This window comes from Diorhabda carinulata, chromosome 5, assembly GCF_026250575.1.
Source record: "Diorhabda carinulata isolate Delta chromosome 5, icDioCari1.1, whole genome shotgun sequence".
NCBI lineage: Eukaryota > Metazoa > Arthropoda > Insecta > Coleoptera > Chrysomelidae > Diorhabda > Diorhabda carinulata.
The window spans coordinates 17345892-17373242 of NC_079464.1; the positions used below are offsets into that span (position 1 = coordinate 17345892).

The 27351-nt window shown below is 31.0% G+C and overlaps 1 protein-coding gene and 1 long non-coding RNA gene across 2 annotated transcripts in view; one reads left to right on the forward strand and one right to left on the reverse strand.

Moving 5' to 3' along the window:
* LOC130894525 (farnesyl pyrophosphate synthase) overlaps nucleotides 1-27124 on the reverse strand; it is a 48707-nt gene extending 21583 nt beyond the window's left edge. The window contains exons 1-4 of the mRNA XM_057801406.1: nucleotides 26776-27124; nucleotides 16798-17107; nucleotides 2080-2511; nucleotides 234-560 (exon numbers count right to left, since the gene is read on the reverse strand). Coding sequence (XP_057657389.1) covers nucleotides 234-560; nucleotides 2080-2511; nucleotides 16798-17107; nucleotides 26776-26984 — 1278 coding nt within the window. The 5' untranslated portion in view covers nucleotides 26985-27124. The remainder of the gene's footprint in view (nucleotides 1-233; nucleotides 561-2079; nucleotides 2512-16797; nucleotides 17108-26775) is intronic.
* LOC130893800 (uncharacterized) lies at nucleotides 20926-21978 on the forward strand. The gene is made up of 2 exons (XR_009059249.1): nucleotides 20926-21523; nucleotides 21576-21978. It is a non-coding gene; the product is annotated as an uncharacterized LOC130893800 (long non-coding RNA).
* Nucleotides 27125-27351: the final 227 nt, after the last annotated feature.

Here is a 27351-nt window from a genome sequence, read left to right on the forward strand (position 1 = left end):
TTCAGACGGGTCATCTTCCACGAATGCGTGAGCCAGCTTTCCTCATAGTATGAAAGCTACAAAGCTGTTGGAAGTTTTTATCACAATAAATGCCGGTAAGTAATCTAAAATATGTCTTTTTTGGTATAGGATGTCTCATTGCTATTAGAATGGAATGTATTTATTGAGCTAAATTCGTAAATCTAAATTATCACATTTCATCACAACCTTAACAAAATGAAAATATATTATTCTATAGTATACAAGTTATCAAGGAGTGTAAAGAACAATTGGTGAGGAAGACCCTTTGAAATTTGTTGAATATGTGTTTGAATTATTTTGTAAGTCTGTTCTTCATGTTTTTTGTAAGTAGTAGGCAAGCTAAGCTGTATATACAAATTTTTGATAGCTTCAGTAGCTTCGTCTCCGGGTTTTCCATAAAAGGTCTCCATTATTTTTCTTTGCTCGTTATTGACTCTTTGCAGAGCTACTACGGCCAACCAAGAGCATTTTCCTTCGTTTATATCCGAACGTATCGTGTCGGTTATTTTGTTTTTACCAAAACAGTTCAAGAAGTCCTTCTACAAGAGACGAAATTTTAAATCAGATATATCGGAATGTTTTGACAAGACAATTTTTTAGTCACCAGAACAACCAATAAACGTTTTTCCACATTTCAACATACAAATTATTACAATTATAAATGATAATACTGAACAGTATTAACTCAGTAGCAATATTTATGTAGAGATAATCAATATACCACTTTCATAAATTTCATTATTTCAGTATTTTTTAATATGAACATTAAGCCATGTCCTTCTGAGATACGTAGGGACTCTGAAGACACTGTTGGTTCCAAACGCGATACATGATTGAGGTTATCTTAACTGTTTGAGATTACGCCAATTAATACACTCATAACTTTGCTTTTCCAAAAGAAGCATAATTGTTGCGTGTTCTACCGACTGATAAAGGGAGCTTCGAAGAGGTCAAACGAATTTCGTAGATTATAACACTACCATAATGGAGAAATATTATCAGCTTCACCTGCTCTTTGAGCTGAACTGAATTTATCCACCTTCTTAACAGTGTTTATTATGCCCTTATTGAATCGCATCTTCGATCTGCCGTTCCCTTTTAGGGTAGGTTTGGTACGACTCAATTTGTGCAAATCTTCAAACTACAAAAGAGAGCTGTTAGATGTTTACTCGAACTAAACAGCAGGGCGCACTGCCGGGACTTCTTTAAAACATTAAAAATTACGACTCTTCCTTCCTTAATCATCTTTGCATCTAATTCTTTAGCACTCTTCTATAACTTCAGAAAGATTATTGCACGGCTATCCCCTTAGGAACGCGGAACATGACCTTTACCTACCTAATCCACATTCAGAATTAGTTAAGGGCTCATTATTTTACAATGCAAAACAATGAACAATCACTTGCGAATTGAAATAAAATCAATATCATCTTTTCCCGTATTTCGCAACAATTTGAGGGCATATTTACTGGAAAGTGCGTTCTACTCTGTAAACGACTTTTATTCTTATGATATTGAATTCCGGGCTTGCTGCATACTGATTTAATTTTTGCTATGTAGTTAAATACTAATTATTACCTATTACTATTACCTATAAGTTTGTTACTCATTGTGGTTTTCTCAGAAATTTTATTTGTATCTTTATTTAGTTATTTTTGTTTTTGATTTTTAGTTTTTACAAACTTTTGCCTACAAATTGTAAGAATTTTTCGACAATAAAACATTTCTCTCTCTCTCTCTCTGAATGATTCATTATCAGCATTTCCTTATATTTATAGTTGGGCTTTTAGTTAGACATTTCCTTAATAAGCAGTATAATATTTGCATTTTTTACAGTCGTAAGATGTTTGTTATATTGTATAGTGTAAAATTTGTCAATATTATAGATTGCAAGGTGCATGGAAATGTAAGAAACACCATAAAAATCTTTTATTTTCAACTATTTCATTATATCACAAACATCGAATTGAATCACAGTTGAAATGTGTAAAAGTATTAGTTGTTCTGATAGCCTTGCATTGATCGTTCGTTGAAAACGTCGTCCAGTTCGGTACTTACCTGAACTTGGAAATACTGTCCCATCTCTAATAAAATAGTTCTAGCTTGCCTGTGTAATTCGGGATCGATCACATTAGTGAGATACATGGCGGAAGCTACGGGTAAAAGTAGGTTTAAATAACCCATTTTATATTTGGCTATTAACGAGTAATTTTTCATCGTCATTTTAGAAAAATTGTTCATCTCTCCGTTAGTACTCATAACATCCCTTTCTAAAGATTTTCCCATTGCATTATTTAATGCTATATCGTGAAAAAATTCAACTAAAGATACGTAGTGTTCATGGTTAGAAAAATGCTCTTTCAGTAAATAGTATGCGCTGCTTTCCAGTAAGCAGCTATTCGCTATGGCCTGTTTACCCACGGAATCGATTTTGTACCAAGATGGTGTGTTATCAATCGTATCATCTACTACAACATCAAATGACCTTAGCTGGAAAGAAAATGAAGAAGTCAACACCATCGGTAAGATCCCCATTTCGATAAGCTTTTTTATATGTTAGTAAGCAAGCTAATTAGATTAGAAAAAGCATTAATTGGGACCCAATATAACTTATTAGTTGAACGGAAATTCACTATTTATAAAGATACTTTGAAATTTTTTCGTTTTTTTTCTTTTATTTTATTTACAAAGAACTTATTTTCCTTTATGGCTTTTGTTTTGAAAGTTCGTTTTCCAGACAAAAAAACGAATGGGTTTCAAAATGGGCTCAATTCACGTCTGGTATCCTGTCTAAACCAAACGCCTTTACAGACAGGTACATTTTACTCGTCTATTTACATTTTATAATTTATTATTCAGTTGTAGCAACAAAAGTTGAGTTCCAAGTAGGACTACAATTCAGTGCATCAATCTAAATAACGGCGTATAAAGTCGTCCAATTTATAATGATTCGATTTATAAAATGAGGTATCTACGCCTATGGTAGATCAAACAAAATTGTCGGCAAGGGTTTTTATTATCTGCAATTGATATTCTGCAAAAAAAAGTTACTGAAAATAATTTGCAGTTTGGAATATCGAGGAGGTCAAAAATATGGAAGAATGTAAAAAGGTTTATCAAAATGATTCCGTTTATCTAGAATTAATGCCTATCGTCCAAAGCCTGTTTATGAACGCATCATCGACCGAAATACACCTCGACGCTTTTTTGAAAACCCGAATATATTTTCTATAACAGAGAGTTCAAGAAAGGAAGGTTTCATTACCAAGAGTTTCCATAATATTCCAATTATGGAAATGCCAAATAAGTAGGACAAGTTTTTTTTTAAATGTCTCGTCAACGGGACTTATTTTCATGGAAACTGTGACACTCTCTTATACAAAGTCAGTATGTAGATCATTTGAAAAAGATGTCTTCTTCGCGCAATAAAAATTATTCATTTTTACTATATAACTTCCCGAAAAGTAAAATTAAAAAAAATCTCATTTTAGAAATAAAAATCTTACTAAAATTTAACGTACGAAAATGATTCATGGCTTATTTGTATACTAATGTTATCTACTTTAAAGGTTATCAATAAATTTTCGATATGTTTTACTTTTTCTGTTATTAGCCAATAATTGAGCAAGGATTCGTGACAAATTCGTCTTTTTTTTAAAAAAATAATAATTTTGAAAGCATGGTATCGATTTTATAAAACGATTTAACGCGGTTTATTACACAATTAGCTGTTCATATTCTTTTCGCTAAAATTCATATGCATTATTCGCCTAAAAATAAAGTTGGTTGTTAATAGCATTGAGTTTTTTATAGAATTGGTTTTTTAAAAATCTAAAAGATATGCATAGATTACACCAAGGTTATTTAAATGGACATGCGTAGCTAATGAACACCTGTCAAGATATGATTTGCTATCACTCTTGTGGGAGGTTGGTGAGTGACCTCTTCGATTGACCAATGTACTTCTTGTCACAATTTAAGCAGGGAATTTGTTGTTATTATTGTTTGAAGATTCCAGAAAGTTCTGGGGTAATTGATCGTATAAATAGTAACAGTGTTTAAATACGCGCGATAGAAATGTCAGAATCGACGTTTGCAGGTAATATTGGTTCAATGTTTACCACAATGTCAGAAGTGTTATACAAAATTCGTTACAAAAGGTATAAAAGGTATGAATTTTCATGAAAAAGTTTGCGAAGTAGTTTAAGGTTCTCTTAATGAAATATTGGATCAGAAATTTTGAAAACTATTTTTCATATGTTTCATTAAATTCAATTTAGTGTTACATAGACGATATAAATGATAATTATGATACCTGTTATAAAAGCAGAATTAAATGATACAGAGCAAAAAAAACGAATAGTTACACCATTAATAGAGGTCAAACTGCTACTAAATGATAAATTAGATATAGGTATATGAAATTTATGATTCAGGTTTCAATGTTTCCCTAATAAATTTAAAACTTTTGAAATTGAAAGGAAATGTCAGAAAAACTGCTACTAAATCATAAATTAGATATATATGGAATCATGTTCCAAGAGCTAACTCTTAATACCAGCAGTGAGTGTGTTAGTGTCAACGGTGTTCTCGATGGTAAGCATATTATTTCTATTTTAATAATTTTATATTTTTTTTTTGTTTCAGCTGTCCATTTCCTTAGTAAAATTCCATGGAGTAGGCAGACTGAGCCCTTGGAATCCACCAGTAAAAAGAGGTGATTCGTTTCGTGGAGTAGGAAGATTGAGACTAAAGAATTGGATCACTTCCTCAGTGGGAGCCGAAACGTCGAGAATTTTTAAAATTTCAACGCGGTTCAATCCTGACCGCGAAAACCTTCTCGAACATATATATATATATATATATATATATATATATATATATATATATATATATATATATATATACATACATAAATAAGAAAAAATTTGACGTTTCAACCTGTTGTGCGGTCTTTATCAACCATCAATTTGTTTATACATTTCAATACTTTTAGTATGTTGTATCGTTGTATCTCAAATGTAATTGGAATATTTGTATATGAAAAAACTAAATCTAATGAAATCAATCGATTTGCCACACTTCTGTGTTAATTTGAGATTATAAGTATTCACTGCTAACGTTATTAGATTTCATAGACTTAATATTAAGGATAGAGGGAATGGTATATAAGTGGAATTTGAAGAGAGAAAACACTATCGATTCTACACTATACTCGCTATTAAAATCAAAACTTGTCATTCTTCTACTTTGCAATTCCCCCATCACTAGAAAATTCGACGTCACGGCGATCCACTCAGAATAGAGCAAAGAGAAATAGAGAGTCGTATACTCTCTCTCTCTCTCTATCTTTAATATTAACTCTGGAATATTTCCAACAAATTATAATGAAACCTTGACAATAATGGAATCCAAATAAATCCCAGAATATTCATTATCAAGAGTTAAAATAAAAAAAAAACAATTGATCAAACTTTTAGTAGTAGTAGATAAAATAAATAATTATAATTTTTCTACTTAATCACATATTTGGGGCAGATTTTTCTCTAATTATATGTCGGTTAATCTTCAATGTCGACAATTGAGTTAATTATTTGTTTACGGACTGAACTTCTCTTACTTTCACAAGTTTATTATAAAAAATCGGTAGTATTTCTAAGGCCTATTTTCCAACAAGCGGACATTTGAATCGGTTTCGTTTTGAAAGTGTTTCTACACGGTAGGGTTCCCAGCGAAATGTGTTTTTAAGTAACGAACAGAAATTAGTTTTATTCAGTTTACATAGAGACACCGAACAAAATTTCATGTCATGAGCAAGATTACCAACTACAGAGTGTCATCCCAGCTCGGGAACGTTTCAACAGCACTCTAAGGTTCCTAGCAACAGGATATTCGTACCATACTTTAATGTATTAATTGAAAGTTTCGGGACCATCATTATCAAGAATTGTGCCAAAAGTATGATCGAATTTATAAAGTATAGGGTTAAGCTAGGCATATAATAACAATATAGAGTTCATATTATAGGTGAATTAAGCTTTTATACGCACCAAATCAGACTACTACTAAATCACAATAACGAAAATAGAAACAAACTGATTCTAATGTAGATGACGTTCATACTAAGCTGACAAACAGTCCTAGAATAAGTGGACTCTTTGAAGTTAGCCGCTATACTGTTTGTGTTCGTAAAAACTCTATTTGCCGACTAACAAGTTTAGAAGACGCTCCAAAAGTTCTAGAACAGTTCGCGGACTGTCACAAATGGACTGAGTTCGTGTTTTGTTTTTGTTCCGTCCGCTTGTTGGAAACCCGACATAACAATGATTGCCATAGACCAGGGGTCGGCAAACTATAACCCGTGGGTCACCGAATGACCCATTTCCATATTTCCAATGAGCATATTTTTTTCTTTTTCCCAAAATATTGTTGTCGCAAAGTAACAAATTTGAATACAGCGACATTGTCCGAAAAAATTGCTCCATTCCTGGACGCGCGCGTCGTTATTTCAGTTGTATTTCAGTTATAATTATAGCACGTGTAGTACAGTAGCACAATAACATTGACCTAGTGGCCTAGTGGAATGAATATTATTATTCAAAAAAATTACCATGAACAAACAAAAAGCAAAACCGAGATTATTTCAAGATGTGTGGACAGAAAAGTATGGGTTTATCGAAAACGGTGACAAATGACATGAAGATGCGAGTGAAATGGCCAATGAAGATAAATCTGAATATATTGCTAAATGTGTATTACATTTTGGAAAACAAAATAAATTCTCAAAGAGTTTTTTACCAGCAACAATCACGCTACATCTGCCAGCTTTGTTGCAGCTCTTAGCGTTGGTACCAACGGAAAACCATTTACAGACGGCGAGTTTTTGAAAAACGCATTCATAAATTGTTCCGAACACTTATTTACTGACTTCGCAAATGAAGAACAAATATTTGAGAGAATCAAAGAAATGCCATTGTCAGCTAGAACAGTCCAGCGTCGCGTTGAAGATATGGTCAAGAATATTGATGAAAAGGTCAAAAATGATTTGTTATCTTGTGACATAATTAGCATTGCAGTTGACGAAAGTACCGACATAATAGTATTGGTAGGCTTGCAATAATTATTAGATTTGCATCAATAAATAGCTTGAATGTTAATGAAGAACTATGCGTACCAAAGGTACTGATATTTTTCGTCAAGTACAAGAGATTTCAAATTTCAAAAATGGACAAGAATTGGATTTAAATTGTTTTCCATAACAATTGACGGTGCTCCAAGTATGAAAGGAAAAACTGTTGGATTTGTTAAACTTGGCCGTTCACTTTTATCGTTTTATTTTATCATACATGAAGAAAATTTGCGAAGGCATCTACACAACAACTTAAGGATGTAATGTAAAAAGTTGTTAACATATTATAATAGCGCGATCACTATTAATACACAGACGCTTTAAAGCTTTTTTGGAGAATTGTTATTACATTCTTTTATACGATGGTTAAGTCGGGGCAGTTCTTAATAAATTTGTAGTGTTTTGATGATATACAAATATTTCTTCACGAAATCGGTGAAAATGATCTCGAACTCAATGATAAACAATATTTTTTGTTCTTAGCAGACATAATGAACCAATATAACGATTTCAACGTTCGACTTCAAGGAAATATCCACACAATTTTGAGGACTGGAAGAGTTTTACTTCAAATATGTTATTATTTGCAACTGAAATAAAAACTAAAAAATTTCATTTATTTCCCTTGTTAAAAAAGGAATGAATGAGAATGAAAATATCAATGAACGCAATTTAAATATGTTCGAAAGTAGGATTTTGGTCACTAAAATTGAATATGAAAGTCGGTTTCAAAGCCTTAAGAAACATGGAGAAATGTTTACATTTATAATAAAGCTCCATGAGATAGGAGAAAATATTATAAATTTGCAGTATTTTGAATATCTAAGAATTGACAATTTCAGTTAAGAAATGATTGATTCTTAACATTATAGACGGATAAATTTAAGAAATTTACATATTGTCAATCTTTAACAAAAAAAAATTATTTGTAATACTTCAGTATAAAATATTTATTCTAATAGTAAAACCAACGCACGAGTAAAACTGTTGAAACGTATGCAACTCCCTAAACCGTTAGACCATCCCTACTTTTTGTTCATACCTGTGTTAGTACCTTCGAAATAGAAAGAAAAGAACTTCTGGCAAAAATTATTTTAGTAGTTTTTATGGTAGTGTTATGCTAATGCTACAAATATATGTGTCCGAGGAAGCCATCAATCGATTGAAAACATCATGCATAGTATTTGGTCTTAAGTAATTTCGCGAAAAATATTGTTTAATATCCTTGTTTCGTGATTCCTAATATAGATGTCCAGTTTTTAATAAAAAAGCTATAATTTTAATTTATGTGCTAAAATCGGCATTTAGTACCAAAAATAAAAAAAATTTCGTGCTGTTTCCAAAACATATTCTTGAAACTCGCCGAAATTAATATTAAAGCCTCTTCGAATGGCTTCTAAAATTAGATAAAACTGATTGGATTAATCTTCCGAAACGCCTTAGTTCACGAAAATAAGTATAAAATTACCTTAAAGTTCCAAGTATTTCCATGACATTCCAATTATTGTTAAAAATTAAACTTGAAGAATGTTATAACACATTTTTTCGTAGGAAAAATATTTTCCATTGAAAATTAAATTAGCTCTAAATAACTGCGATCATTATAACATGATTAACGGTACAATATTTTCTTGAATAATTTTCAAAATGTACAAAGCTTCTCTTTTTATTATTTTTAATTATTTCATCTGTAGTTTAGTCACATTGGTGTATTCGTTGCTGTTATTTTTGATGTTTCCAACAAAATTGTGTTACAATGGCTAGTAAAAAATTAAAATGTTTTTTGTAAAGACAGAAATTGGAAATCAAGAACATTCGTAGAAGGTAGAAGTGTGAAAAAGTGCACATCGAAATATGATAATGTACAGTTAGCGAAGCAAGTTAATGACACTGATGGATATCACAAAAATTGTTACAGCAGTTTTACAGCTCTAATGACAAAATATATAATCTATCTGAAATTAATTTATCGCCAACGGTAGATATTCCCAACATATCTAGTTCAATTTTGATATCAAATAGTTACGTCTCAAAATTGACATACAGAAGTTGATAAACAAAAAAATTGACATTTCTATTGTAATAATTCGCTCGGGTTGAAGGTTTAAAAATTTCAGCCATACTAAATATTTTGAAAAAACTAATTCAAAATGAGCGTCTGGTACAGTTTAAAGAACAATAAAAATATCTGGCAATTATAGATTCATGTTGCAATAAAAATAATAAAAACAAAAAGAACTTCTTAAAATGATTTGAAAAATTTTACTTATACAGTTACCTATACCTATACAGGTAGGATGTGGACTGAATAAACGAGATTTTAAATTATAAAGTAATTCGGATAATTATTATTAATGTTAATAACTCGCCGACTGAAGTTATAGAATATGATTTAAATATATAAAGCGGAAGTTTAGCAGCCGGAAGTCAGTCAATAATTTGATCTCATAGCAAAAACAATGGGATAGTTACGAGTGATCTAAACAGTGGATTTTGAATAAATTAGACGTTTAGTGTGTATATAAATACAAGTGAATAGTGAAACGTGTCAGTGTATAAATAAATTATGTATGTTAGATACAATGTGTGTAAAAATTGCTCCCTAAATATTTTAAAAATGTTTACGGATGCTCTATTGACTATGTGATGCCGACATCGTGAAAACTACTCCATATTATAATATTCGAAATTCAAGTAACTTTTGTATACATTTTAATATATAATTGTTTTCCTCTTGTGAACCCTATGAAAATTCTGCATATCCTAGACTTAAGTCGCAAACCTCGTAACTCCCAAATTTTACAATAAACACAAAAAACGATGAAAAAAGTTGAGTGAAGACTAGAACTGATTTTTTTAATAAAGGATTTAAAATAACTGAAGTAGAACACTTCAAGTAAGTTAGAACGAAGTGCGGTCAACTTTAAACAAAACGGCGGTCTGGAGTTCCAAATTTTTCTGTTTAGACTTTTATATTGTGACGAGTTTTTCTGTTAGATGCGTTCAGAAATTATCTATCTGATGGTATCAAAAAAGATTGATATAGAAAAAAAGTGTGACGTGTAACGTGATTTGTGAATTGAGCCAACGATATGTAATAATTCCTGTCTGTTTTGATTTTAATTTAAAAATCATTTAAGCATATTTCTTCATTGTTATTGTGTTATTTATAGAACTCAAAGATAAAACGCAAACATATTTCAAATAAGATAAGAATATGAAATCCGTTGTTGACGACATAATCACCTGATTCTTATTTTCAGTGCGTCGAACCAGGTACATATTTCGATTCCGAAAAGCAGTTTTTTAAAAAACTTTAAAACACCAAAACATTGCAAATTATGAAATAACTTAATTCAACGAATGAACCAAAAAACTTCATTTAATGGTACTTCGCAACAATCCTTTTTTATATTGAAATTAATTTAAGTTATGTAATAGATAATTGTTTACAAAATATAGTATATTTGCGTTTTAATTTTAACATCTACGTATTTTTCTAGATGTAACTGTCGATATTTTCTTTTGAAAATATTTGACCTTATCAAACTGAGTACATTATGATACTATCTTTGTACGAAAATTTTCACGGAGTGTACAACAACGTCTATCAAGATAATCTTTACCCTGACGACACTAACAGCAAATAGAATAAATACAAACTTTATAGATTCATACATTTTTGTTGACAGTACAAACTCTAATATTTCCAATACATACATTTATCTCTTAGGTAATCGTATCAAATTTTTAGTGTCTTATTATGAATTTATTTTGACTTCTGTTGGCTATTAGTTGAAATACTGCCATGTTTAGTATTTAAAATATCATAACCAATTTTCAATAAAAATCGTAACAAGTTAAATTTCCTGTACAATGTAAAAGAAATTCAAGAATTAAGATCTTTTACGGCCAAAGAGGAACGGACCCGTTTGTCATTTATCCATTCGTAAATATTCTTTAGAATCATCAACGCTGGAATCAGAAAGTGCGAAGAAAATCAAGACGAAACTCAATTCGTCTTCAGAAATCGGTTGGTAACACGAGAAGCACTTTTTGCACTGAATATATTCCTACAAAAATGCCGGGATCAACGAAAAGATGTATTTGCAGTCTTTATCGATTACGAAAAGGCATTCGATAGAGTACAACATGACAACTTAATAAATATATTAAGGCAAAAAGGAGTTTATAGTTTCGACTTGAGAATCATCAAAAAATTATATTGGCGTATAAGAGCGGGCGTTCGAAACAACGGAAAATTGACAGAAGAATGCAAAATCTTAAGAGGAATCAGACAAGGTTGCATACTCTCATCACTTCTGTTTAATTTGTATTCAGATAAGATCTTCAAAGAGTGTCCAGTTTCAAATATCTTGGTTGCTACATTACTGAACAACTGAATCCCGATAAGGAAATAAAATATAGAATTGAGGTAGCTCGTACAACATTTTTTATAATGAGATCATTATATATGGTCAGTTCTCTTATATGGTGTCAAAGCATGAAGTTTAAAAATATCTACTCTCAAGATACCGTGGACAGCTATGCAAACAACCGATGCAGTCCTTAACAGAGCAAATGCAGTTCGTGAGTTGGTGGATAACATTAAATGCAGGAAAATAGCTTAAGGCCGTTTTTTTTCAACCTTTGATAGGCTATAAATAAAAGACAAGTTCGTATAAAACAATAATTTCATTACCAAAAGATTGGTTACGGTTACTTTTCGACATAATCGCCGAAGGGATTGAGACATTTGTCATATCTGCGGACAAGCTTTTCAATACCCTCTTCAAAGAAAGTTCCCTAACCGTTCAGTAACAATAAGGTAGAAATCACACTTCACAATTCACACTTGGCGGGAGCATCAATAATCGCATCAGTAATCGCCTACAACGCATGCCCGCTATCTTCTGCCCGAATAGGGTCTGCACGGAGAGATTGGAGGTTGAAAAAAAACGGTATATAGTATAATACTACTATCGAGTAAGTCCTAGTATTTCACGGTGTTACAAAAAGGTATGCCTGGCATTTCATTGTTAGTTCTAATTACTCTAATTGTATTATTTAATATTACAAACAAAACTTTTCGACTGCAGTACAGTAAATAATGACGCTAAAGAACACCTCAAATCTCAAGATTTGAGACTTTTCACACACTTTTCTTTATTCAAATATTTTTTCTTACGATGAAAGCTGAAACTAATGTAACTCAATTCGATATGTTTATCGATTTAGGTCATTCCCTTTCTTTTTAGCGCATTACTAGCGTTTTGTCCGTCCGTCCGTCTGTAGCAACGATATCTCCTCACAGGAAGCTCGGGTTTTTTCATTTAATTCCTATAGTGCTGTAAATGTGTCGAAACGAAAGGAATATTGGACATAATGAAAAAATTAATTCAACTAACCAACATGTGATCTCACTAACCAAATGATATGATTTTGCGTTAATCGACGTCAATGGACATCATGGGACATCGATCAACATCAAATGACAAATCAATAATTGGATTCAATGAACGCTAATTCATTTCATTTGAGGTCATTTGTCATTTCATAGACATTACTATGAGAATTTTCAAGAAATATTGAGTTTTATAAATTAAGATTTTTGTTGATATTTAGTGATTGCTAACGTTACCGAATGCTCTATAGTCACTCAAGCCGAGAGAGCGACGACTTTTTTACTTATTATTCTAATAATTTACAGTGAGTCCTGACTTTAATCGTTTTTCCATCCTGCTATGCCTTCAAACCCCAAATTAAATGTGGTTGAAGACTGTTCAATTCTTTTGATTTCAAATAGATATGTTATGATCTGAAATTTGACTTTAGCTGATATTCTTGTTTGGAACCATATTAATCAGAGTAATGTATCAAATATATAAAATCTGCATGTGTTCTTTTGTTATGTTTTCAGTTCTTTTCGCAGTATTTGTACTAGGGTGTTGAATTAATTGCCGACCTTCCTGGCCTGAAGCCGTTTTGGTAGTCACTTCGTAATTCATAGTTAGGTTAGTAGGTCAGAGACCGTTGCGCACATTGGCCATTAAGCCCCCACTTAAACTTCCAAATGCCGATGTTCTTGGAGAAGCTAATCAGATATGTTGACATGATCATTGCACGTGTGATTGCTGGACACTCACCGATGACGTGATCCGGAGTTTCTTCTTCTTCCATGCACCAGCTACATTCCGGATAAAAAAAATTTATCCTGATGAAGTGGAATTGCACTGAGCGTTAAATGAAGATGATCCTGACTGAACGGATTTGAAAATGGACAAACTTGTCGATATTGGTCGGATAATAATCCGCATTTTATGGAAGAGAAACACATTAAATTGTGATAAATATTCACAATTTTACGAGATCATTTAGCACCAGAAATAATTCGATTGCTGCTCAATCATATAAATCATTCATCAGTTATTAGAATGTTAGTTACATGATAGTGCTCCACCACATAATGTTGCTAGGGTTAGACAATCCCTTAACACTGTATTTTCACAGAGATGGGTACACTGAAGACGTTATAATAAGTGGCCGGCATAGTCATCAGATTTATCACCGCTGGATTTTTCTTTGGAGTTATTTTAAAATTTATAGTTTATAGGATTTACTTCAAACTCTCCAAGAACTGGAAGATCGATTCAGGGTCACGATACAAAATATAAGCGGGAAATTATTCAAAATATGCTAAGGTCATTTGTTGACAGATTAGAATGCTGTTAGACAGCTAAAGGTTTAACCATTTATTGTAATAACTGTTGAGTTTTCACTTTTATCAGGCGGAGAATATAAAATCGCTCGCCTCTCATTATATGTCCTAGGTCCTGCAACTTTCTCTCCTTGATTGTCGTGAGAAGTTCTTCATGTTTACCCATTTGCTGTAGGACCTCTATGTTTGTCTTATGTTCCGTCCAAGATATCCCCATATTCGACAATAGGCGCATCAATTTTCTTCTCTGTGGCCGCATCCATGGTCCAACTTTCGCATCCGTACAAAAGAACAGGAAAGCTGTAACAGCGAAGCATTCTGGTCCGGAGTTCCAGGCTAAGGTTACAGTTTGCCAGAAGTGTCCTCATTTTGTTCAGAGTTTTCCGCGCTTGCTCAATTCTTGATCTGATTTCGAGTTTTGGGTCGCATTGCTGGTTGACAAGCGTGCCCAGGTATTTTAGAGTTCATTTTAGATGAAATAAATATTCAACCCTACTAAAAAATTATGAATACAGGATGATACATTTAAAATATTAACCGATGAAATAATAATACCTCAATAAATGTAACTTAAACAGAAAATTTGCTAACACATATAGGAAATATACAAAAAAGTTTATTTGGAAAAAATTTATCATAAGTCATAATTAAATCAGATATTCGGTGTTCCTCCAATTTTGTCCGACTTTGTATATGAAATTATGGAAACCCATAGTGTACTCAACGAGGATGTCAAAATGAATTTTCGGTAAATTTTTACGTTGGTATTGTAAATTATTATTTATTTAAATGGGCTACATATTCAAATGCAAAACAATTCACTCCTTTACAAAAAACTAGAAGATCTACTTTTAAACAGAAGAGGCAATTTATGGTATTAACTTTGCGGAGCCGTACACGGGCCACTTTTGGCTAGATCGGCAATCACGCCAACCATATTCAAACAATTTTTTTGTGGTCTTCAACGCGTTATTAAAAAAGTTCAACCAAATTAGTGCCGTCGAAAGGGTTTGTGGCTGGTTTATGGCTATATCGACGACTGATGATGCGATAATTCGACGGTAGCTGGCAACAAGGCAACTATAGATCCCCTTTTTTATCTCCATAAACGTGCCCATATACAATGAGCATTGAATATGTTATGGTGAACTTTGGTTCGTCGCAAAACCTGGATTATGTACCGCCACTCTTCAGATGCGGACTTATAACTATGAGTTGTTTGACACGAATTCTTTACATGGATAATTATTTATTACAGCTATATTTTTAAGTTGAGTTCAGTATCTTTTTTGATGTTATAGTTGTTCCAAAATCAATTACTAAAGGCAGTTATGCAAGGAACAATTAATATTTCATACATACGCACGACACTCATACCAAATTAAGAAATGAAAAATAATGTTTACTCCCCGTGTAAAATTCAGTAAACATCTAACAAACCTTCGGAGTACATGGACTCATCATCTTAACTGTTTACCAAAGAAATTATCGAAGCTGTCGGGAGGCGAATGAAGACAATTTCTTTGAAATATTCCTGTTAGATACTCTGCGATAAGCGGTGGCGTGGCTTGGTGAGATTTATTTAATTAATAAATTTCTTCAACTAAATAGAAATATGGCGTTCTTTAGACGATGGACGAATGAATACAATGAAATTGCACACTGTAGTGAGAATAAAGTCAGGAATGAATTTAATAATAAAGATTTAGATGTACAAACCCAGAAAGTTATTTTCAATATATTCGAATGTTTAAAAAAGGAATATATTCAGCAATCTGATAATGCAATAATAATAAGAATTGTTTTATTAACTATAGTAAATAAATTTTCCATATATCGAGTAGTCACGAAAGGGGTTGATGTGGATCATTCAAAGAACCGAAACGTGTGAAGAAATCAGTTGACAAAGCTACTCAAGATTTTATACGTAGGACAATTTATAGTTTAAATAAGGAGAACAGAGTTATCAAAGAAGAAGATGAGTATGTGGTATACCCCTTTAGAACCCTTCATAATTCAATCAAATGATTACTCTAATTCAGACTACCATGGTTATTTATAAAGATACTTTGGAATTGAAATGTTTTTCTTTTGTTTTATTTGCAAAGTATTTATTTTCCTTTGTGGTTTTTGCTTTGAAATTTCAATTTAAAGAAAAAATACAAATGGGATTCAAAAAGAGCTCAGTTCACGTCTGGTACCCTGTTTAAACCAAACGCTGTTATAGGCAGGTACATTTTACTCGTCTATTTACGTTTTATAATTAAATAATCAGTTGTAGCACTTTAACGAGGTATAATAATGATTTTTTCCAAGTTCCAAGTAGTGCATCTGTCTAAATAACGGCGAATAATGTCGTCCAGTTTATAATGATTCGATTTCTTTTAATTAACATAAGATCTAAATGTTTTTAAACGTATTTATAAAAATAATAAATTTATAAAATGATGTATCTACGCCTATGGTAGATCAAACAAAATTGTCGGCAAGGGCTTTGAACTAGTTTTCATAATCTGCAATTTATATTGGCAGAACTATACTTATTCATTTATATTCTATGTCTTAAGGAGCTTCCACATTATGCCGATCGGTATGATTCGGCACAGCCCGGATGGTAAAGCCAAATTAGTGTGGACGTGTCTTTCGGCCTGCTCGCTGTGCCGAAAGCCGAACCGAAGCATGCCGACTCCAAACCGAATTACGTCGGTACGGATCAAAGAAAACCGAAATGAATCAGCACAATTTTGCAGTGTGGCCGTGCCGATCAGATTCTGTTGACCAAAACTCAACGTTCTAATTCAGCTGGAATTAATTGGTATACCAGGTTATTTGTGAACAAATATTTAAGTAAGCTTTCCCAATGAATAACTGTTAGATATTATAAATTGTCAAACTATAATCCCAACGTAAAAGAATCAAAAAAACTTACCAATTCTACACACCACCCTAAAATGTTCGCCAGTCTAATGTTCTCGGGCGTAAGATTTTCCGGTTTTTCTAACATCTTGTAAGCGATCACAGTAGACAAACCTCGTGTCTTTTTTCCCGTTGGAACGTTGTATTGTAACACGTGTGCGAATCTCTTCGTTACCTCCGGAATATCTGTATGTCGACCGGCGTCTGTTAAATCCCTTACTATATCGGGAAATATCGCCATGAATTCTCGGCTCTCATCTTTGGAGAACACAAAAGAATTGTTGTTAATGGGTTTCACTTCCGTTTGGATCGTAGAGAGGACTCTATAACAATAAGTAATCTAAGTGAAAGAGTACAAAACGTGAAAACAGATATTTATAATAAATGGTTACAGTTCTATACGTTTCTTATTATTATCGTACGCCCAAGAATTTTGGCGTCACCATTCGGTATAACAATCCGTATCCATATTTTCATTCTACCACTATTCAAAGTTAAATGGATTGTAAATTATATTTAGCCTTAGAAGATGTGCCAAACGTTCTATTCTAAACTTTAGCACTCCAGCAAATTTATATATCAGAAGCAAATATTTTGGTAATTATCTAAAAATCATCCCCCAACCTCTATCGACTTGGGGTTGTACTATTTTCACTATTTAGCTGTATTTTTTGTATATATATTTTCGATTAAAATTTATAATTTGTTAACACACCTAATTCCGAAAATGTAAATTTTTATTCTTTAACCCTCTCTATTTCTTTAACAACCCCAAGTCGATAGAGGGTGGGGGATGATTTTTAGATAATTACCAATATTTTGAAGAATGAAATCGCTTCATTACTCGATTAAAATCCTGCCATGTTTTAAAAAGACTTTATTTCTATTTTCTCAGTCCTAAGCCTGGAAAATTGTGAAGGAACATTAATTATTTTAATATAATATGAGAATTTATTGCAACGTATATTTAAATTTCAAGTTAAATTTGAATTGATTAAAATTTTGATTTATTTTCAGTCTATCATTAAGCTCATATAGCGCGGACAATAAAATAAATTGTAACATTATTCATTTAATGAAAAAAATGCTGCAACAGTTAAAGTTTTGTTCTCGATTTAGAATTTTTCCACTTATACGAGGATATATTGAAAAAATATTGGCCTACTATGAAACCAAACAAAATTTCAATGTCAAAATATTTTATTACTCACCATATTATCCTCTTAATTAGATACATTTATTACCGTGAACCTGCAAAGCCTCTAGGCCTTTAAAAAAAATGTTTCTTCTTGCTCTGCAAACCAGACCCTCACAGCTTTTATTACCTCCTCGTTGGAAGAAAATTTACGACCTTTTTTCCAGTTGAGGAAAATCACGAATTTTTATGCATGGCAACATGATATTTGTGTGCAGGGTCGTTGTCTTGTGAAAACAAAACACCTTTAGATAGCTTTCCGCGTCTTTTCCCAAAAAACTGAAGTAACAACTTTTCCAGCAGATTTTTGGACACGAAACTTCTTAGGTCTTGGAGAACCAGAGTGTCGCCATTCCATCGATTGTTGCTTTGTTTCTGGATCGTAGAAATGTACTCAAGTCTCATCCATAGAAACAATTCGGTTTAAGAAGTCTACATCGTTTTCAAATCGAGCACAAATCGAACGTGATGCTTCTACCCTTGCACGCTTTTGGTCAACATTCAAACATTTGGGGATCCATTTTGCACCAAATTTTCTCATCTCCAAATTGACGTGAATTATATGATGAACGCGTTCGTATGAAATATTCAGTGCTCCAGATATCCGTTTGAGCCCAATTCGACGGTCTAATTAAATCATGTCATGAACTGCATTGATATTTTCAGGGACTGACACAGAAACTGGCCTTCCCGATCGGCCATCATCTTCAATGGAAAATTTACTTCTTTTGAAGCTTGCGGTCCAATTTTTCACGGTCGCATACGAAGGACATTGATCACCAAAGGAATTAAATATATCTTCGTAAAGCTGCTTACCTCTTAACCCTTTCATTGATGTACTTGATGATGCCTCGATACTCCAATTTTTTGATTTTCACAAAATTGGTGAACATATATTTTTTTAATTTATTGCGTAACTCTGGTTTACTTTTTTGACCTCAAACTTCACACTGACACTTTTAATAAGTTATTGTTCGTTGCTATGATAACGCAATATTTTGTTTATGCATGGTTTAGGCTAACTAGATATCAATACATCCTCGTATACCACAATACACCACTTGGCAATAAGTAGCAACCACCAAAATTTATTTCATTTATTTTTTTGCCGCTCACTGTATAGATATATCGGAAACCAAAAAAATTGATTTTAAACAACGTTTACATTCTGTTTATCTGTTTAAATTTTGTTTGTTTCTCCTACAATTGGTGAGATTTTCTGTTTAGCATCGAATGTTAGCGTACCTATGGTTTCTTCATGTAGTGAGAAACATTAATTTTTAATGAGTTAGCCAGCAGTTGTGCAGCAGTGCCAAATCGTTTGAATTTTAGTTATAAGTGATCTTGATAAAATATATTTACTATTGGAGTTTTGTAACATTTTTTGGTACCATCTAAATGTTTTATTCTTTTGCTCCTGAGCGATCCGGTGATCTTTCGAATCTTACTATACTATACGTACATAACAATATTTATTTCTGGTTCTGTACGCGAAACTTGGCAACACATCGTCACGGCACCTTTTTTTGCTCTTTTCAAGAGTTGAAGTTTGTCTCTATTATTTCTTATGTTTGTTATACGACGGCATTCACAAAGTCACCGTTCACTTGAAAAATGTAGATATATTGTATTCTTTTTATTCAAATATTATTAATTATTAATAAATAATGATTTGTTACATGGTTTTCTCCATTTAAATATGATTAAGAAATAGTTTTATTCTGTATATACTTGATAAAACGAACTCATATTTTCAGCTCTGACAATTTGATAATTATTCCGCACACTAAATTTTGATAGATATTTATTTCAGTAAATAACGATTGTGGACGTTATTAGAAAAATATAATTTATTTAATGAGAATAAATGAAAGCAAAAATGGTGTTTAGAATCACGCTTGTGCTCGTTGTCAATATCTATCACCTGTCATCGAATCTACACTACTGATTACCTGTGTTGGGTATGAGAAATCCTACCCCAACCAACCAGTTAGGTAACAAACAATGCTGCCAAGAATTACATTAAAATATGCTTCAATTCCTAAACCAGGTACCTGCAGTTGGAAGGCATGGAGCGAGCATCTACATTGAGCTATCAGCGACTTGAAAAATGCATGTTTTATACACCATGTTTTTCGATACAATTTATAAATCAAAGTATAGAAAGAAAATAAATTTGTTCAAACTTGTCAACAATATTGTTTGTGTAAGTAGATTCCTCATGGTTTGATATTTTGCGTTAAATCGTATCAAAAACCCAACTTAAATGGTTGCAGAAAATAAACATGACTTCTGTTGATACACCAGATATAAGACAAATTGCTGTAGTGGCCTCAATAAATTTATTGCCGGGAAAGTCGAGAAAAGTATATATCACCTATAAATCTTTATTGAACTGACAAAAAGAATTATTAATTACTCTAAATAAATACCATCATCTTGTAAGATTAGTTCCATAATATTTTATGTTATATGATTTTGTGTTAATTATTATGAGATATGATATGATTATTATAATTTTCGCAATCTGATCAAAGAAGTTATGGTAAAGTCTACAGCTATAATATGTTCGTATTTTATCAAACGTAAAAAGAGCTAAAATTTCATTTATATAAACGAAAAAAAAAAGAAGAATAAACTTCAGCAATACCTTATTAGAATGACAGAATATTTAAGTAGCGTACCGAATATATTATTAGTTCCAAAAATAATTATAAATAATGATCATAAAAAGTCTAAAAGTTGCTACTTATTATAAAAGTGATTGTAATATATTAACTACAAGAGCTATTATACATTTATAAAAATTACAGCTATGGTACAATATCACCTTGAAATTAACATATACGTTTAATTATGCATTGTTCTTTGTTTGTTACATTATACTTGATATTTTAATGATATTAGGATAAGGTGATAGACGTTGGAGTCAACAACGTGTAATATCTTTAATAATTTATATCCTAACAGAAATCCCATAATCTACTGTCAGTAAATTAGTAAAAAAGTTTAACGAAACTGGTTCACTAAAAGATTTATCCAAATCAGGGCGCAAAAAAGCTGCATCAACTGAAAACAAATATTTAGATGTTTGTGTCCTTTTAGAAGATAATCCACAAGTGAGTACGAAACAAATATCCAGGAAACATCCATTTGACGTGATAATAAATTCCATCCATACAAAGTGAAGTTGGTTCAAGAGTTGTCAGATGACATGAAAAGTTTACAGCCCTAAAGATGGAAAAATGTTACAATTAAAACTATTCAAATTTTTCAAGTAATGTTATGTTTTGCGATCAGGCCACTTTTTATATTAATGGAAACTTAAATCGGCATAATTGTAAATACTGGTCACGTAACAATCCTCGTTGTATGCGTGAATCCCACACCCAATATCCCGAGAAACTGAATGTTTGGACTGGAATAATAGGCGACAAAATAATTGTTCCCTTTTTCATTGAGGGTAACTTAAATGGTCCGGCTTATTTAGATTAATTGGAAAATAGTATTATACTTGAGTTAGCTCGGATATTTCCAAATACAAGTAAGTATTATCAATTACATTTGAAAAAAACTTAATTATTAGTAATTTTCAGAAAATAACAATATCCCAAACGACAATATTTGGCAACATCAAGATGGTGTCCGCGATCACCCGACATGCATCCTTTAGACTATTTCCTGTAAGGTCACTTAGAAAACATCGTTTATAAAACAAAACCTGCCAATATTCAGAAATTAAAAGATATTATTACCACAGAGATAAAAAGAATTGAGCAGTCAGGGATGTTGCAAAATGTATTACAAAGTTTTAAGTATCTGCTGTAATCTCCTCCACTGTATGTTTTCTAAAGGTTTGTCTTCAATTGTTGTAGGTTTTTTGCGCCATGATTTGGATAGGAAGATTTTACTGCACCAGTTTTACTAATTTGACACTAGACCTTGTTACGAGATTTGTAGTACTAAATAAATTATTAAAGAATATTGAAATCAAACAAATTTATTGAATCGTAGCCCTAAATATACAATATTTATTGTAACTTTGGTGGAGATACTGTAAATATAGCTATAACTCCGAAATTATGGCATTTAGGTATAGAGAATATCACATAAAAAAGAATCAATATTTCTTAAGGAATTCTAGAAACACAAAATATATAGGGTAATCCATTTGAAATAACAAAGTTCATTATTTTTCCGGAAAAAGGAAAGGTCTTACAACCATGTAAATATCACCATAACACCGACTGTATCACAAGATCCTTGCGCACAAAAATTTATAAAAATCGTACAAGCTGTTTCTGAGGTAATTAAGGCGTTCCATGTATAAAACTCACTTTGTATATCAATATCCCTATCATAATTGTGAAAGATAGATTAATAAAAAAAAATAGAATAAAATTAAAAACTTTATAGACATACCTTGAAATGAATTTATCAACGCTATAGAACTAACATTTACAACAACATATCTCAAATTTGGGAATGAAGTATATAAACAAATGTTTAGTTGTGTTTGGAGGGCACAATTAGTAATAAAACATCTCGATGAAACTACCCTAAGCAAACTGGATATAAATATTCCATTCTTTTTCCTTTTCTTGTGACTAACAAACTGCTGAGCTAACAAAAAGTGGAAACTGCATTAAAAAATAATTATCACGAACAAATGATAAATAACATATTCAAGAAAAAGAAAAATAGATACTATAATCTATTAAGAAACAAAACAGAAACTAAACATCAAAACATTTTTTCTTACCATATGTACAAGGACTATTGAATTATTTTAATAAATATTAGTATAAGTCATAAAGGACATAATAAGTTATCCAAATATTTCACTAAATTGAATTATAAAACACCAAAAAACAAAAGAAGTAATATTATATAACAAGTGCCTTGTACTAATTGTGACGCTGTCTACATAGGGCGGACCTCTCAATATTTAGAAAATAGACTAAAAAGTCATCAATACGATAAAAAATTGCGTTAACGAACCATGAAATATCAAAAAAACATGAATTCAATTATAAAGATCCAAAAAATTCTTGCAACGAAATCTAATACACGAGAGAATTTTTAGAAATGATTAACAAAGAACAAGAAAGCTATAAATGATATAAAAGACCTGAATAATTAAAGTAAAATTCATAGTTCAATTTTATAAATTTTAATGTCCCCATGAATTTCTGGAACATGCAGACAATCCAAAAGATTCATAACCATATCAGCTAGGAAGTCTGAAGAACTTCTCGTCATGACCAGAAATGAGGTCACTGCCCCGTTAAATACCACCTTAAGATGATGGGCATGACAGAGGACAACTGCAGATTCTGCGAGTAAGCCATCGAAACAGCGGAACATCTACTCTGCGAATATCCTGCCTATTTCGCTAAAGGGATTAAGGAAAGAGAATTATTAACACTTTAGGAAGTAGAACACAAAAATCCCCAAAAAATAGTTTCCTTTGGGAGGAGTTTATGTATTTTGAACAAAATATCTTCTAAGTATAGGTGCAGAATGAGTGTAAAGCCAAAACGACTGCCCAAAATAATCTACGAGATTGTTTCAACTTTTTTAATTACTTTGGAATGATATTTGGGTGAACTTAGTTTTATAGCTCTATCTGCCAATTATATAATTACGCTACCTTTTGTGTATTTGAATGATGTGAATTATAATTTAGGTACCATCAGTACCATAGTTTTTTGTATATAATTTAGTTTTAATTTTTCAAATTTGGTTTTGTTAAGTGCCATATCTAAAAAATCTATCTTTTCTATTTCCATAGTGAAATGGATTTCAAAAGTTAAATATATTAAAATCATCTATGAAATCACTACATTTCCATATAGACCTGTATCTAAACAGTTATCGACATATCATTTGAATAATAATACAATGAATTTTATATTTTCTAATACTAAATCTTCTACATATTCCATAACAATTTGTGTTATGCTTTGATGAATAATTTAGTTTTTTTATTATGAGGGACTTCAAGTATTTCATTTTTATATGGAAAGTATCCAGAAAAGATTATAGGAATGACTATCCAGTATTTAGAAAATAGAATAAATTGTCACAGATATACTAAAAATGCATCAAGTGCCTTATAGAAAATAAATTTAATTTTATAAACTCAAAAAATGTAAATCAAGACCATTCAAAACACGAAAGTTCACCCAAATATCATTCCGAAGTAATGACCGTACGTATAAGGTCTAGGTATGGTAAACATACGGTCTAAATTGGACAGACCTACTCGTTATTAAAAAATATGGTATTTCATAGATTTTGATTCAGGTAATAATAATTATTAACATAACCTCACTCAAGTTTTACCCATTAGAGAGATATTACGCGTGTTGTTTTTGACAACAATTGTCATAACATTGTTTTTTGTATATTTAGGTTCCATGAACAATTGTATGAGCGACGGAAAAACTCGATACTAAACGTGCAGAAAGAAATTAATTATCCGGAAAAAATGATCTTAGTATATATTAGTATAAGTCATGGAGGACATAATACATTATCCAAATATTTCAGTAAACTAAAATCTCCAACAACAAAAACAAAAGATGAAATATGATATATCATGTGCTTTGTACTATATGTGAAGTTGTCTACATAGGGCAGACATCTCAGTATTTAGAAAATAGACTAAAAGATCATCAACATAATAAAAAAATAAAACTGCATTATCGAACCATGAGATATCAAAAAAAAACATAAATTCAATTATAAAGATTCAATAATTCTTGGAACGGAATCTAATACACAAAAAGGAGAATATTTAAAAAATGGTTCATATTCATAAGAACGAAAAAGCTATAAATGATAAAAAAATCTAAATAATTCAAGTAAAATTTATAGATCTGTTTTGTAAATTCTAATAAAAATACAAATAAATTAATTAATGACTGCTCCAAATTTTTGCTACATATTTTTGGGATAAAAAACTAAGGAAAAAATAAATTTCTATTTTTATTTAATTCTTATATTGATATTCATGATGTAGATGATCTATTGATTAATATAAATAAGCAAATTGTTAATGTCAATATCATATTTTGATGAAGATTGAAAATAGTCAAAATGTCAACATCTTCTAAATATTAGTAAATAGCTTTATTTTGTAAATTCTAATAAAACTACAAATAATTTAATTGATTAATTACTGCTACATATTTGAGATGTAAAGACTGAGAAAAAATTTTTCTTATTAGAACAAATTTCAATTTTGATTTTATTGTTATTTTGATGTTCATGATGTAGGTGATCTATTGATTAATATAAATTCGCAAATTCTCAGTATCAATATTATACTTTGATAAAGACTTAAATAAAAGTCGAAACGTCAACTTTTTATCAATCTTTCCAAAATTATTAAAAAAACTAATTTTTAAACAGAAGAGGCTTAAGATTAAGAACATTTAGAACCATTTTACCATTGAAACCAGAATCAATAATTTACTATTGATGTATGGAGTCAATTTGAATGTTGATTTTTTGAACCTTTGGAATTTAACTATTTTGTAAAACGATGATTAAATTTTATATGCCATAATCCTAAACTAATTAGGTCCCCAACAATGAAGACATAAGTATTCGAAAACTCTAAAATATAGTAGATATGTTTGGTCAATTACTTTTTTCTAATCATTATTTCATTACTTGAAAAAAATGGAGCATATTATTACCATGACTATGGGGTCTAATTGTACCGTGTAAATGTTATAAATATATTCTGAAGGAATAATTTGTTTACATTATAACGAATTTTTTTTACATTTTAGGTAATAAAATGAGCAAATCAGCAGAAAATTGGTTTTTAAAAACATGCTCACAAATGTTATTCTTTGCTCTAGGAAGTATAGTGCAAAAGGTATATAATGTAAAATAGCAGACATAATTGTGATGAGACTAGATTAAAATGTGTTCTTAAAAAAAGCAGTGGCTCTTTTTCTTCAGCGGAACTAGGACGTACTTTGACAGTTAAGGTATGTTTTAATGCAACCTGACTTACATATACCACATGTAAATATACCTATCCTTAAAGAGAATAAAGCAAGGGGATTGAGCTCCTTCAGACTGACAGAATGATTGGCAAATTATTCACGCATCTCAAATTTTCAGGCTCTTATTGTATAAGGGCTGTGAAGAAAGAACATACTAAATAACTATATATATTTCACATTTGTAAATAGGATTAATTTGATAAGCCTGACCTTGGGTTATGTAAGTTTCATATAATGTTTTCAACAAAATACTAGTAAGCAATTAAGTATAAATACAATTGCAATATTTGTGTGGTAGCTGATTATCAATATATTTATATTATTTTATTAACAAAAATTAAAATATTTACTTTCACCTTGGTATACTGAGTATTTAACATAATTTTCAAATCCTATTTAATTTAAAGAAATGAAAACTTGAAGTAAAATTTATAACAAAAAAATATTGATAAGCAAAACAATTTTTTCTCAGTACTAATACAAATTTTATTATTACCCTTAAACCTTTAAAGGGTTTCTATTAGATTCCTGAATTTACAAATAAATGCATAAGTAAAGTTTGTTTCTGTTTATTAATTTTTGTATCAACTAAATGTTATTAATATATAATTTATATAAGTTTAAATCCAATATCTTTGAGTAAAGATTAGGTCCATAAAATAACTCAATGTAGGTACTTGATACTAATGTTGCTCTAGAGCTTGCTTTTATTTACATAATTTCCTGGTAATAAGAAATTATATTATAAAACTAAAATATTACTACCTACCTTATATTATTGTGACTACTATATACGGAGGAGTTTTCATTTAGTAAGTTGTCATGCTGTAAATTTAAAATTTTAACACCTAATTTATTGTGTTGATTTGAAATGGAAACGCTATTTGGTACGCCGCAAATTTTACTAATTTGACATCGGATTTCACTAAATATTTCTCGACCGTTTCTAGTAAACATTAAATTCTTTAAAGACATCATTCTCCTCGGGAAATTCACTCAACACCTTGTATTTTCACTAATTTTATTAAAATTGAATGAAGAAAAAGAAACTTGTCTTTATTTAAATGGTATCACTTAAAAGAAAGAGATGAAATATAAACAAGATGCTAGAGATTTGATGTTCATTTGTTCGTTTTCGCAACGTTGCCAAACTTAGGTCACGTAGGCATTTGAACAGAGTCGGGGGAAACAAAAATAAATCAAATATTAAATGCGTAGAGGTGATATTAAATCTATGATTAAAAATCATTTTCCCATGGAAACTGTCGATAAAACGAAAATCTTATTGATCAATTATTATCTGCCTTTAATATTGAGAGTACATAGACTGTAGTTAGATATAATA